This window comes from Cryptotermes secundus, unplaced genomic scaffold (genome assembly GCF_002891405.2).
Source record: "Cryptotermes secundus unplaced genomic scaffold, Csec_1.0 scaffold238, whole genome shotgun sequence".
Lineage (NCBI taxonomy): Eukaryota > Metazoa > Arthropoda > Insecta > Blattodea > Kalotermitidae > Cryptotermes > Cryptotermes secundus.
The window spans coordinates 2,019,649-2,033,461 of NW_019728500.1; the positions used below are offsets into that span (position 1 = coordinate 2,019,649).

Sequence of the window (13,813 nt, forward strand, 5' to 3'; positions counted from 1 at the left end):
CAATGAACAAAGATAATTCAAGCAGGAGATCAAAAAGAAAAAACTCCGTGATTTCAGTCCGCAAGCAAACCATACCGACCGTGCGACCGCCGCTTGTCAGCGAAGCTTAGTGCCAACTTTAGCGGATAGAGGGTGTCGCGTGGTCAGCGCAACGAATCCCCACGGCCGTTAATTTCGGTTTTCTAGACCGGAGCCGCTATTTCCTTGAAATAGCTCCTCAATTATCATCACGAGGGTGAGTGGACCCCGTTCCAGACCCACTACTTCTCCGAAAAAATCTGGTAGCGCCGCGAATCGAACCCGGACTTCTGGATATGTAGCCAAGAACGCTGACCACTAGACCACAGAGCACCAGTTGACAAAATGGAAGTGAAAAAAAAGAAAGGCTCAAAGCGGATGGACCAATGAGTAAGGAAGGAAGAAACAGGAAGAGTAACATGACTCCAGAAGGGGAAAAACCTTACATCCCTGTAATGTGAAGGAACACCGCCTCTGTGGCCAAGTGGTCAGAGTTCCTGGCTACAGATCCAAGGGACCCGGGTTCGATTCCCGGCGCTACCAGATTTTCTGAGAAGTAGTGGGTATGGAATTGGGTCCACTCAGCCTCGTGAGGCAAATTGAGGAGCTATTTTAGGAAACAGCGGCCCCGATCTAGAAAACCGAAATTAACGGCTATGGGGATTCGTTGCGCTGACCATGACACACCCTCTATCCGCTAAAGTTTGCACTAAATTTGCCGATAAGAGGCGGTCGCTCGGTCGGTATAGTTCTTTTGAGGACTACAGGCCACGGAGATTGTTTTTGTTTTGTTTTTGTATTGTCAAGGAACGCCATAAAGTTAAGGCGATCATGTTCCTAACTTAACCCTGAACTCATTATGAAGATGAAATATTTGGCGTTCTTCGTCATAACGCGGTCATGCCGGCAGGATGTGAGCATTAAGCGGCAAACACTGCCTAAAAACGGGTTGAGGATCGTATTTTAATAACCAGTCGTGTGTAAGACGACATAGCATGGCTGCTTAATTAAGCACAGAAATAATTTCACCTTTCACCTGTAACCATCAGATATGCCTTTATTATCTGAGAAGTGTCTCCTGAAGGTAAATGCGCGATTTTCACAGATTTTGCGACTTGATGCGCATGGCATGCAACAGAGCAAATACAAGTTACTGCTGCGTGTGAAACACCGGTTTTGATGCGGGCACTATAGCAGTGTGGGGGCAGTCTGTAACGTAGTTGGTTGAGGCACTGTGTTACAAGCCGGAAGGTCGTAGTTTCGATTCGCGATGAGATCATTGGATTTTCTAATCCACCTATTCCTTCCATTTGTAATATGGCCTTGGGTTCGACTCAGCCTCTAACAGAAAAGAGTACCATGAATCTTTCTAGGGGTAAAGGGCGGCCGGCGAGCGAGGCTGACAACCTCACCGCCATCTGTGTGCCGATTATCTAGAAAATGTGGGTACCTCGACGTCTCACAAACCTATGGACCTCCATAGCTTGTTACAGGATAGCTTTACCGTTGTTAATAAAGCAGTGTCTGAATTTAATGTTACTGTAATTGCGGACGTGGGAGTGAAAATGCTGCCCCGTGCGAGTTAGAAAACTTCTTACGCGTGACTATGAGGCGGGTCAGAGAAAGTGTCAAGTGCATGCGTCTCTTGATGTAGGATTGTAACAGGGTTCACGTAATTGAAAATTCCTTTGTAACTTCCAGTGTTGCAGTGTAGATGGCAAGAGTGGGATGTGGAATGCATGTTATTTGCGAACAGACGGGACTTCAAGGGATGAACGCAATTCATGTGACTGGGAAGTCCCGTGGTTTTGGAAGGACAGTTTTTTGTTCTTTCCGAAGCTTACTGACCTCACAGAGAATGTCTGTGCGTTTCTTAACCCTTAATTGCAAATAATAATCTGGCATATCGGGGCAAGCTGTAGTGTAGCTGGTCGAGCCACTATGCTACAAGCCAGAAAGTCGCGGTTTCGATACCCGATGAGCTCATTATATTTTTTAATTGTTCTAATTCTTCCAGCCGCTCTATGAACCTGGAATGGACTCACTCAAATGAACTGATCAAAGTCAAATTAAAGTCACATTGCGACTGACAGTCAGTCAGTAAGTTTTGGTGTCGAGCCCCATCTGGTGCTTATGACCAGATATTTATTACTGTTTAACAGTTACGGTCTTATTTTTGTGGGGCACCCTTTCTGACGAGAGGACGCTTTTGTCTTTTGTATATGTTGCTGGCCCTTGCCAGCGCAGTCTTTCTCGAGTCCGTTTCCCTTGGGACTCGCGACCATATTTTACTGTCTCAGATCTGAGATTTCCCTTTCCGTCGCCTCGTTCGACTCGCAGGGTCACAGTGCAGGTACTGGACCCCGCCTTCACACGGGTTTTAACTCATCAACTTATCTGTCTTCAACATAACTACTCAGCACGGACTACATCGAAAATACCGTTTTTCTATTGTTGCATGCGTGTTCGTTTCAGCGGAAACGTGTTTACAGAACCGTTGCTTAGAAACGGAATGCATAACCCCGTCATTTTGTTGTTGCGTGAGTGTATGTTGCGGGCGTTACCTAGCAACGGCCGCTGTTTACAGAGTCACCGTTTATCAACAGGTCTATGCGCCACAGTACATTTCATGAAAAGGTGATAATACAATTATTATGAAACTAATGCACAGGAATTATAACACCCCCACCCCCCAAAAATAATATTATTCACCCTTCTTTTTTACGGCGAAGAAATAAGTTTCTTTCTTTCTTCCTTATTTCCTTCCTATCTGCTTTTCAGTCTTTGTTATGTTCCGTCTTCCTCTATTTATTTGATTTGATATTTCTTTATGTTTTCTTTACATCATTCTATTTTTCTACCAATCTTTAGCATCTTTAACTCTGTTTCTGATCTTTGGCTCACCCTGTAGTGTTGCCTCTACACCAATCTGCTTGTTGCACATTCTCAGAGGAGGCTGTAAACCAAAATGAGCTAAATCAGTGGTCGGACACAGTGTAGAGGCCCAAATTTACCTATTATTCGTTTTGGAGAAATACTTTGGCCCAACATGCTTATGAATGCAATTGAAACAAAAATACATGCTGTATCGTGCAATCGTATCACATGACCCCGTCACTTTGGTTACACATTCCCTCTCCAAACTAATCTTGAATCGTTATGTTAACATTGCACACTGACGCACGTTGCAAACAGTGACGTAAGTGCGAGGGAGTACAAGTTACACTGAAACACAACCTTCCTGTTCTTGTGCACTGTGTGTTTACCTACATTGGTACGGTTCTTAAGAGCTCTGTCAGTCTTCCTCTACCTGAAGAAAGTCACGTACATAAGTTCTATTTCGCCAGAAATTATTAACTAACTTCATGGACATGAGCCCTTCTTGAGAAACCGCCAGTTGTGCAGCTACTCAAGAACTTACCCGCATTTTATGGAACCCGAGGGTTCATTACCGTGTCCATAAGAGGCCTCCAGTGGTCCCTATCCTGAGCCAGATCAATCAAGTCCACACCACCATATCCTAGCTAAGATCCATTTTATCCATTTGTCTATGTCTTGTTCTTCCTAGTGGTCTCCTTCCTTCTGGCTTTCCCACCATTATCCTCTTCCCCATTCGTGCTACATGACCTACCCATCTAATCCTCCTTGACTTGGCCATTATAATTGTACTTGGCGAAGAGTAGAATTTATGAAGCTCCTCACTATGCAGTCCTCTCCAACTTCCCGTCACTTCATCCCTTTTCGGTGAAAATATTTCCACATCCATTTTCTTTAGCTTAGGTCGTTCATCTAAACACTCCAAATTTGGAGGACCACCCCTTGTCGACTGTCCTCGATTGCTTATTCAATATATTCGCAGCTACCCTCCATATCTGGGGGCCGTCTCCTCCACCCACAACCTGAGGACGCGCCATGCCGTGGTGACAAGGGACCCACTTGACATGGCAGAAATTGTCAGGATAATCAATGAATGAAAGATGGAGTACGAGGTATATGGCACTCATGGCACCAAAGAAAGTGCTTGCAAAATTTTGATACGAAACCCGAAAGAAAAGAGGCTGTTACAAAGGTCTATACGTAGATTGGAGGATATGAAAATTTATGTTAGGGAAATGAGGTGGAAGGGCGGGACTGGATTCAACTGGCCCATAATGGGTGCCAATTGTGGGTTCTTGTGAATATGCTAACCAGCCTCGTGGCTCCATTAAATTTTGAAAGTTTCTTGACTAGCTGAGCGACATTTCTGAAAGAGGACTATACTCCGTGGAGTTATTTAAATCATTATTCTAAATACTTGTAGAGAACTGCAGAATATCTTTCCCTGGTTGACATAAATGTAGTTTGATTTAAATTCGATTTAATAGCACAGAGGGAGATATGCCCCTGTTCCCACCAGGCATAATCTGAACTGAATAGTATACAGATATGTGAAAGGGCAAAGTGGCCTACATTTCGTAAACGCTATTTCGCGAATATACACAAAAGCTCTGATGTCAGTAATTTGCGTATCTGGTGTTTAGCTTTTAACTTAATGTTCATTTTATGGTGACGTCGCCTGTGGTCTAGTGGTCAGAATTCCTGGCTACAGATCCAGAGGTCCGGGTTTCGATTCCCGGCGCTAACATATTTTCTGAGTAGTGGGTCTGCAACGGGGTCCACTCAGCCTCGTGATGATAATTGAGGAGCGATTCAAGGACATAGCGGCTCCTGTCTAGGAAACCGAAATTAACGGCCGTTGCACTGACCACGCCACACTCTCTATCCGCTAAAGTTGCCACTAACTTCGCCTACAAGCTGCGGTCACTCGGTCGGTATAGTTCGCTTGCGGACTTCAGGCCACGGAGTTCATATTATAGTATTATAAGTATAGTAGTATATATATTGTCGCGTGTTGAGCGTATAACGAGACAAATAACTTCACGCCGTATTTGATATAGCGAATTTTATTTCACATTCGCACTTACAATCACCCAAATTACAGATTTACAATTACTGCTATCTGCAGTATCACAAATGCAACCTATTGGTTACTGGCTAACTCGGAACTCTCTCGGAGGTAGCTCGAGGACTCTGTGAATAGCCTTCGCTGCTCCTCATGTAGCCTCGATCGGACAATACAGAAAACGGCCACGTAATAAGCACCCTTGTTGCCTGGTGCTGTGTTGCTAGCAACGCTAGCGGTAGCAACCGCTGTTACTACCATCGTCTCTCGCAATCCTGTTTACCCGCGCTGCCTAGCAACCCGCGGTACCCTTGGTGACGTCATCGCTGTTGACTCGCGTTGCATAGCGACCAGGATGCTAGGACTCGGCTAACTTCGGCTCACTTCGGCTTCGCTCGGCGCATCACGGCTGGCGGGGGTGAGGGGCGTCATCCATAGCTCAACATGTCACAATATATATATATAGTATAGTAACGAAACACGTTACATTTGGTGTCAGAAGTGGTTACGAACTTACACACGTGACTGTCAGAAGTGCTTTACGAACTTAAACACGCGACGAGTAATCACGACTTATTGTGCTCCCACTGCTACCCTACAAACGGAAAAATGGAACACGTGTTAGAGCTCTTGAAGTCCATGCAAGAAGAAATTAGAACCAACCAAGTAAAAGCAGATACCGACCGAGTACAAATGCTGAAAGAAATGAAGGCCGATAGAAAGCCGAGAAGGACGAAATGGAGGTCAATCAAAAATGACAAAGAGGAAACGCTGGCAAGAATGGACGCCAACATGAAATCCTACCAAGAAAAGACGGAGGCAAATAGGAAAACCGGCCATAAAGAGTTGATGGCCATATTGGAGGCCGACCGAGAGGAGAGGAGAGTCGGCCAAGAAAAACTGCGAGAGAAAATCGAAACCGACAAGGAAGAAATGAAGGCCGAAATGCGATCTATGCGGTCAGAGTTGGATGATAAAATCTAACATAGAGTTGAAAACATTTTGGCGATCGTTGAACACGACAAACGAAATCTCCAGGAAGAAAATTGTCACGTGTTGGGTGTATAACGCGACAAATAACTTCACGCCGTATTGGATATAGCGAATTTTATTGCACACTCGCTCATACAATCACACAGTTTACAATCCCACAGCTACTGCTATCTTCAGTATTACAATTACTTGGCCTGCGAAGGCTAGACTACAACTGAAAGGTTGACTGCCTGGCTAACTCGTAACTTGAGAACTGCTGCATTGAGAACTAACTCGTGAACTCGTAACCCGAGAACTTGAGAACTGCTGTGAATTGTATTCTCTGCTCCTTATTTAGCCTCATTCCGTACAACACAGAAAACAGCCACGTAATAGGCACCACTGTTGTCTGGCGCCGTGTTGCTAACAACACTGTCGGGAGTTGTTTCCTGCTGTGTAGCAACGGCGGCATCCCGTGTTACGTTACCGCGGGGAGAGGCAGGGTGTTGACTGGCTTATTACCGTAGCAACGGCAACGCTCCGAAAGTGTTACGTCACCGCTGGCGGGGTGAGGGGTTGTCCTCCATTGCGCAACACGTCACAGTATTAATAAATCCAATATCCAATCCATACCCCGTCTATAGTCACACACCTCTAAATCGTGACATTTTGTTGAATACTGGACACCGTATGTATATTTAAAGTACACATTCGGAAATTCGGGCTGTTTCCATGAGCAGGTGTAAAATGAGGAGAAGAAACTCATTCAGTTGGGTCAATTATCCCGAGATAATCTCGAACACGCGGTTACTAGCTTCACCTGAAGGGAGCAACTGAGTAGAACGATTCCCCCCGCTCACATCTGCGGTTCAAGCTTCTGAAGCCTTTTGTATTTTTAAATGTAGCTAGGACTCCGGAGAGGGTTCGTAATAACTGTATAATGCATAGACCGTAGTCGGACATGTTTGTGATAATTATTTATCTTGTATCCAGTCGTTTTGAAACATCATTTGTCAAAGTAACTTCAAAGGAGATACACACTGAGTGGTACCTCTACACGGTACAATTTGTGGGGAAGCCCTAACTGATTTATTTTGACGAAGAGTTCTGTATTCTTGGATATAACAAGTAGTCCGATAAAAGTCAACCCACATTTCGGTGGAACAATCGCCTCCATGTTCAGGGACGAGTGGGAAGCCCAGCAAGAAGTTAAACGCAAAGTTCTGATTGCTGCCTGTTTCTTGTTAGCATGTTTCTTGGCTTACTGCCCGATTCTGAAGATGGAAAGTCGACATGTTCCTCCGTAAATTCTGTTGACTTTCAACATACTTCACGGCGTTGTAACCAAGAAGATAAAATTCTTCGTAATCACCGGTGTGATAACCTCAAATCCTAGAGGTCTATTTTTACAACTTTCTAAATCTAAAATTTCATCACATGTTCACACGAACCTTTGAATCAACGTATGTACTTTGTTATTTTGTTTTAAAAGTATTTTATAATTGCTTTTGCCTGTACGTCTTTCTTTTACGTAACGTATTTTCACAATTAAATTTCCCAAGTCTTCGGTATTCCTGTCTTTGCATATTTGACTCCAAGTGTTTGTTTCCAATAATAAATGTAACTTTCAGATTCTTAAACTTCTAGTTTGCATTTTGAGAAAAGGAAATCCACAAGTTCTTAAGCAGCTCTTACGATAACCCTGAACCACTTCACTGCTTAACCACACGCTTTAGTCTCGGAGATAAATCCAGGTCGTCCACAAATTGGTAATAGAGTGAATTGTGTAGAATCCAAAGCCATTGTAGGATGTGAGCATCAATTGAAATCTCATATCACCGCCGCTGCGGCTACTACTACTACTACTACTACTACTACTACTACTACTATTTCTAATTTACATACTGTATCATGTAGACACGTTGCTAGGTAATGACTCTGTAAATAAACGCCCGCTGCTAGACAACGAATTCATAACAAGCAACGATTTAACAGCAACAGAGGAACGGTGTTCTCTGTGCCGGGCTGTTATAAGCAGGACAATTAACGAGAGCTAGTGCAGTGCAGTGCAGTGCAGTGCAAAAAGGAAGAGCTAGTTAGTGAGTGAGTTAGTTTGAGGACTGCTGCGGTCCAGTCCTTGTGAGCTGTTGCTGTTAGAAGGTTGTAGCTGGGTCACGGGGATAGTTTGGGAACACAGAGTAAGGGGAACGTTCGCCGTTGAAAGCCGTTACCAGGCAACGACTAGTGGAGGCTCTAACAGACTAAGAACGTTAATGTGTGTGTATCAGTGATCTGTAAAGTGTAGTCATTAGTCGTGTGTTAAAATGGTCAATAAATTGAGTCAGCAATCCAAAACCCGTCTATAGTCACTCATACACGTGGCAATTGTGTCAGAAGTGCGATGTTGATTTGCGACAAGATGGCGACGTGAAACTTTGTGTCTGAGTTATGAGACAAATTTATTGTTACAGGGATCTGAGTTTCTCACATAGGTGGCTACGTTACGCCGTGTAGTCTGGTGACTTTCACTGTACTGGACGGTGTCATATCCCCTAAAGTGGAACTCTTAGAATTTATCATTGTCGGAAACTCTATATTTTTAAAACAACATTGCATGCTGGGATTTGAGGTTTCTGAGAGTCATCTTCATAAAGAGTACGTACTATGTTAGATGATGTGACGCTGTGCGATGTGGTAAAATTTCACCGACGTTTCCGAGGAACGTGCTTCTAAACTTTCCAGGACCAAGGATTTTCTGTGCAAGCAACGGGCAAGAAGCAAGTAACAGGTTCCCTGAACTTGTTTCATGCTTATTGCTCTGTCTCATAGCAGCAGCTCCTGAACTGAACAAAAACAACCGACCAAGGATATATATTCAGTTACTTCATCGTGAATATTATTTCTGAAAAATACTATCTTCTTGCCTGTGGCTTCATGTATGTTTCTGAGGAATATATTACCTCCATCTTCAGGGCCGAAAGTAGTTCTATTATGCTAGTATACTACACAGTGTAATAACAAAAATTCACAACATGAAGACTTCCACCCTGAAGACACAGTCATTATGGTTCTCCGAAACGTTAGTAATCTCCTAAAATACAGCATGGCTTAGTAATCCAGAACATCACAATGTGGACGAAGTAGCGAGGCTTAACTGACTTGTCTGACGGGAAGTCTCTTGACCATGTTCAGGTGAACCCAACAGCACAGGGAGCCTGACACTCTTTGTCGTTTCAGAAAATAATGTATCCGGCAACAAAGATGGAGGAGTCCATTGGCGTGGCGGCAACAGCAACATCGCCAATGGGAACGGGCACGCCGTCTCAGTCGGGGATGCAACAGGGGCCGGTGAAACGGATGCATCGCTGTCCGAAGTGGCCGTCCCAGGGGGAGACAAGCTGGAGGGGACGGACGCAGTTGAGGACGACACTCTTCACCTCAAGAGACGGGTGGGACTCTTCAGTGGGGTGGCTCTAATTGTTGGCACCATGATCGGTAAGTGGAGCATTAATCATTGGAACTGTGATTAGTAAATGGAGAATTACTCGTTGGCACGGTGATTGGTAAATGAAGCATTACTCATTGGCACCGTGATCGGTAAGTGGATCATTACTCATTGTCACGGTGATTGGTAAATGGAAAATTACTCATTGGTACCGTGATCGGTAAGTGGAGCATTAGTCATTGTCACGGTGATTGGTAAATGGAGCATTACTCATTGTCACGGTGATTGGTAAATGGAGCATTACTCATCGGCACGGTGATTGGTAAATGGAGAATTACTCATTGTCAAGGTGATTGGTAAGTGGAGTATTATTCATTGGCACCGTGATCGGTAAATGGAGCATAACTCATTGGCACGGTGATTAGTAAATTGAGCATTACTCATTGGCACGTGATCGGTAAATGGAGCATTACTCATTGGCACGTGATCGGTAAATGGAGCATTATTCACTGGCACCGTGATCGGTAAGTGGAGCATTATTCACTGGTACTGGCTCCAGTTCATGCTTGGCAGGGCAAGTTTAGAATAAGTACACTTTTTCACCCTAGGGATATGCAGGCGATCCGAGCCATGGAAGCTGCAGCGAAAGGGAAAACCAGGCATCCGGCCCTCCCCCTGAATTTTGGAAAAAATCACAAGTGGAAAGAGAAGGAACTGTACAGAATATTATACCATAAAGCAAAACTCTGTAAAGGATCTTCTGGGTTTGGGCGACCAGTAACATAGTCTTAAACAATGATGTTAAAGTAAATTTGTCAGAAGGTTTTCTGGCTGGATCCCTTGCAAATGTGACTGGCAACCGAATCCCCGGAAAATGTCCCGGAGGCGCCCATGAAGCCGGAGCCCACATGAGCCGGAACAGACCGTAATGACGACAGAAACGCGGAACTTCGTCGCTACCTAAGTTGGAAGCCTAGGTGTCAGGATTGCGATGTCAGATGGCGTGTATTTTGAAGCCGTGAAGGATTTCGGATAACTTCGATGATATCTTCCGATAGTTTCCTTGTTGCAAAGAGTTAAGAAGAATTAATACTTGGATCCGAAATTGAACATCATTATGACCCGGTTCAATCAATTTCACATGTTCCCAACATAATTCTGAGTCGGCCTAGCCATAACTCGTTAGAGCCAGTGCCATGAGTTGGCTTGTCAGTCGGATGCTTCGGCTCTACTGGGCAGTTGCATCACTGGCATCACGAGGCACTTTCTCGTGATTATATCATCTAAAGAATGTTTGTTCTCTGCTGCCAGCACAGACAGAGGAGGTGTGAGGGTTGACAGCTTTATTTATATCCTTTTGTATTAGCTTGTGGCGCCCTCTCACTCTCAAGCACGTTAGAACCACGAACAAGCACCTCACCCGCTCTTCCCTTCTCTGGACACCAAACTGACTCACTACGAACAGTTTCCAGCGTCCCGTGTACAGCTGACACACACAGAGAGTCAGAAAGGGGACTCGCTCCGGTGTTTCCGAATAGCTGCAGTGCGCTATAAGCTACCGGCAGGAGTCTAGGCTGGGTTACGGGTTCGTACCCTCATGCCAAGAGCACAGCCTTCCGAATCCTTGCTTAATCACCACCCACGATCACCATTTCTCCACTTCTGCAGTNAGCTCTTTCCTTCTGGCTTTCCCGCCAATATCCTATATGCATTGCTCTTCTCCTCCATTCGTGCTACATGCCCTGCCCACATCATCCTCGTTGACTTGATNTCATATAAAATGAAATCTTATTTACTTACTTACTCATGGAGCTCAGCCCATCTTGAGGAGCCGCCAATTCTGCAGCTGCTCAAGAATTTCCCACCATTTTATGGAACTTCGAAGGTTCATTGCCGTGTTCACAAGAGACCTCCAATGGTCCCTATCCTGAGCCAGATTAATCCAATCTATACCATCTCATCCTATCTCTCTAAGATCCATTTTAATATTGCCTACCCACCTACGCCTTGGTCTTCCCAGTCGTCTCTTTCCTTCTGGCTTTCCCATCAATATCCTATATGCATTGCTCTTCTCCCCCATTCGCCCTACATGCCCTGCCCACATCATCCTCGTTGACTTGATCATTCTAATTATCAACACAAATTATCTGTCATACGAAATTAATTCGATTCAGGATTCCAAGAAACAGATTTTTTTTATTGCTAGTGGGGTGGGATTAAGTCCCTTGTACTGCGGCCACTTCTGGCCTATTGTACCAGCCCCAGATGGTAGGTGAGGGTGATTGGTGGAATGAAGATTGGCAGAGGAAACCGAAGTANCATTCGCCCTACATGCCCTGCCCACATCATCCTCGTTGACTTGATCATTCTAATTATCAACACAAATTATCTGTCATACGAAATTAATTCGATTCAGGATTCCAAGAAACAGATTTTTTTTATTGCTAGTGGGGTGGGATTAAGTCCCTTGTACTGCGGCCACTTCTGGCCTATTGTACCAGCCCCAGATGGTAGGTGAGGGTGATTGGTGGAATGAAGATTGGCAGAGGAAACCGAAGTAATCGGCGAAAACCTGCCCCAGCGTCACTTTGTCCACCACAAATCCCCCTTGACCAGACCCGGGATCGAACCCGGGCCGCCGCAATGGGAAGCCAGCGACTAACCGCTTGAGCTATGGCGCGGCCTCAAGAAACAGAGTTTCAGCCTATCAGTAGGTTCACATATAAACACACACTGCATGACTGGGTGTGAATTGTATACAGAACTAACTGAACAGGTTGACATAGTTCAGGACCGCTTTACCCCCGGTACCCACTGTCTAGGAGGTAGAGTGTGCTCCACAATCGGTCTGGACGACGTGGAAAGAAGAAAAATCTTGCCCTTGTCGGGACTCGAACTCGACCCCTCAGTCGTCCAGCCACTAGCCAGTCACTGTACTGACTGAGCTATCCCGCCCCCGGTTCTATATGTAAGTCACAAAACTTTATATTATAAGTACGGGTTTGGGTCGAGGACGATCTCTGCCATGGCAGTTGTCACTATTTATAAAGGTACTGAACTTCCAACCCACGCAACTTGTGTATTCAGGGAAATGCGTTATTCATAAGAAGATAAAAGATTGTGTGACTCCCACCCCCGCAACAAAATGCCTGCAGGTAGGTCAGTCAGCTGTTATAACCACTTGATTGATTGCCCTACTAAATGATGGCTTTCCGGATATTGATTGTGTTACCCGCCAGTCAGAAGGGCCGATAAGTTAACACAGAATTACACTGTACAAGTAGATACAGTTTGTTGCTCAGCGTGTAGTTATTTCTGTCTTCGTGGGGAATCTTGCAGCTGTAGACGAAATACATTTTCAACGAAAGTTCAATCAACTTGGATGACCAGGCGTAATGAGAGCAGAAAGTGTGGGAAAGATGGACAGATTTAATGTCTTTAACCTCAATTAGTATATAAAAAAAATTCTTTCTTCGAGGGGTGCACACTGATAGTAAATATAAACTATTTAATAATTATGCTCTATTTGAGCCAAAGTAGGAGCCGTGATAGCTCAGTCAGTATAACGACTGGCTACGCGCTGGACGACCGGTATGGTCAAGAATTTCCTCTCGTCCAGACGGGCTTTGGGGTCCACCCAACCTCCTATCCAATGGTACCGGGGGCTTTTTCCCCTAGGGTAAAGCCGCCGGGGCGTGAAACTGACCACTAAGCTACAGGTAGTGCCGAGGTCAAGAAAATGTGGATCTATTCCTTCACCCCTCCATACACCTTCATGGCGTGGTGAGTAACTGGTTAAGCATAGGGACAACTTTACCTTTTTAGAGCCAAAGTACATAGAATTACTTAGTAATGACGAGGTAGTGGAAATTCGCCAACACTTTTCATTTCCGAAATTTTTATAACAGATGTCTATGGCGTTTGGCATTAGAAACTTAGACTAAATGTTAGGTTAGGTGGTCGCAGCTGAATTTGTCTTACGGGATACAGAACGTATTGTAACTAAGAACATGTACTTAATTAATTAAGCACTGTTCCATCAAGCCATATCGGGGAGTTGAGTTATAGCTCCACCATTCTTGGCCTCGTAACTAGATGTATGTAATTGACCAGATTCAAGCCCCGGCCGCTTTCTCACCGAGAAATCGCCCCCGGTGACCATGGGGTTTGAGGCTACGTGGGCCTCGGAGTCGGTCTGGTGGCCGTGGAGAGGAGACAATCTTGACTTTGCCGGGAATTGATCTCGGGCCGTCCAGCCTGTAGCCTGTCGCTATACCGACTGAGCTATAACCCATATGAACTCTAAAGTGTTTGCCTTAGTGGACTCGACCAAATCCATTGCACATTCTGCTCGTAAGGGCCAAGGCTAGATACGCTGACAACAGATTTTGCCAGGTGCGCGAACCAATCAATAGAGAGCAGACGGTTTTATGTGC

The 13,813-nt window shown here is 44.9% G+C and overlaps 1 protein-coding gene across 2 annotated transcripts in view; it reads left to right on the plus strand.

The window, feature by feature from the left end:
- LOC111865203 (b(0,+)-type amino acid transporter 1) overlaps positions 1 to 13,813 on the plus strand; it is a 123,801-nt gene that overhangs the window by 37,165 nt on the left and 72,823 nt on the right. For both annotated transcript variants that reach the window (XM_023853051.2, XM_023853050.2), the window contains exon 2: positions 9,170 to 9,427. In XM_023853051.2, coding sequence (XP_023708819.1) covers positions 9,170 to 9,427 — 258 coding nt within the window. The remainder of the gene's footprint in view (positions 1 to 9,169; positions 9,428 to 13,813) is intronic.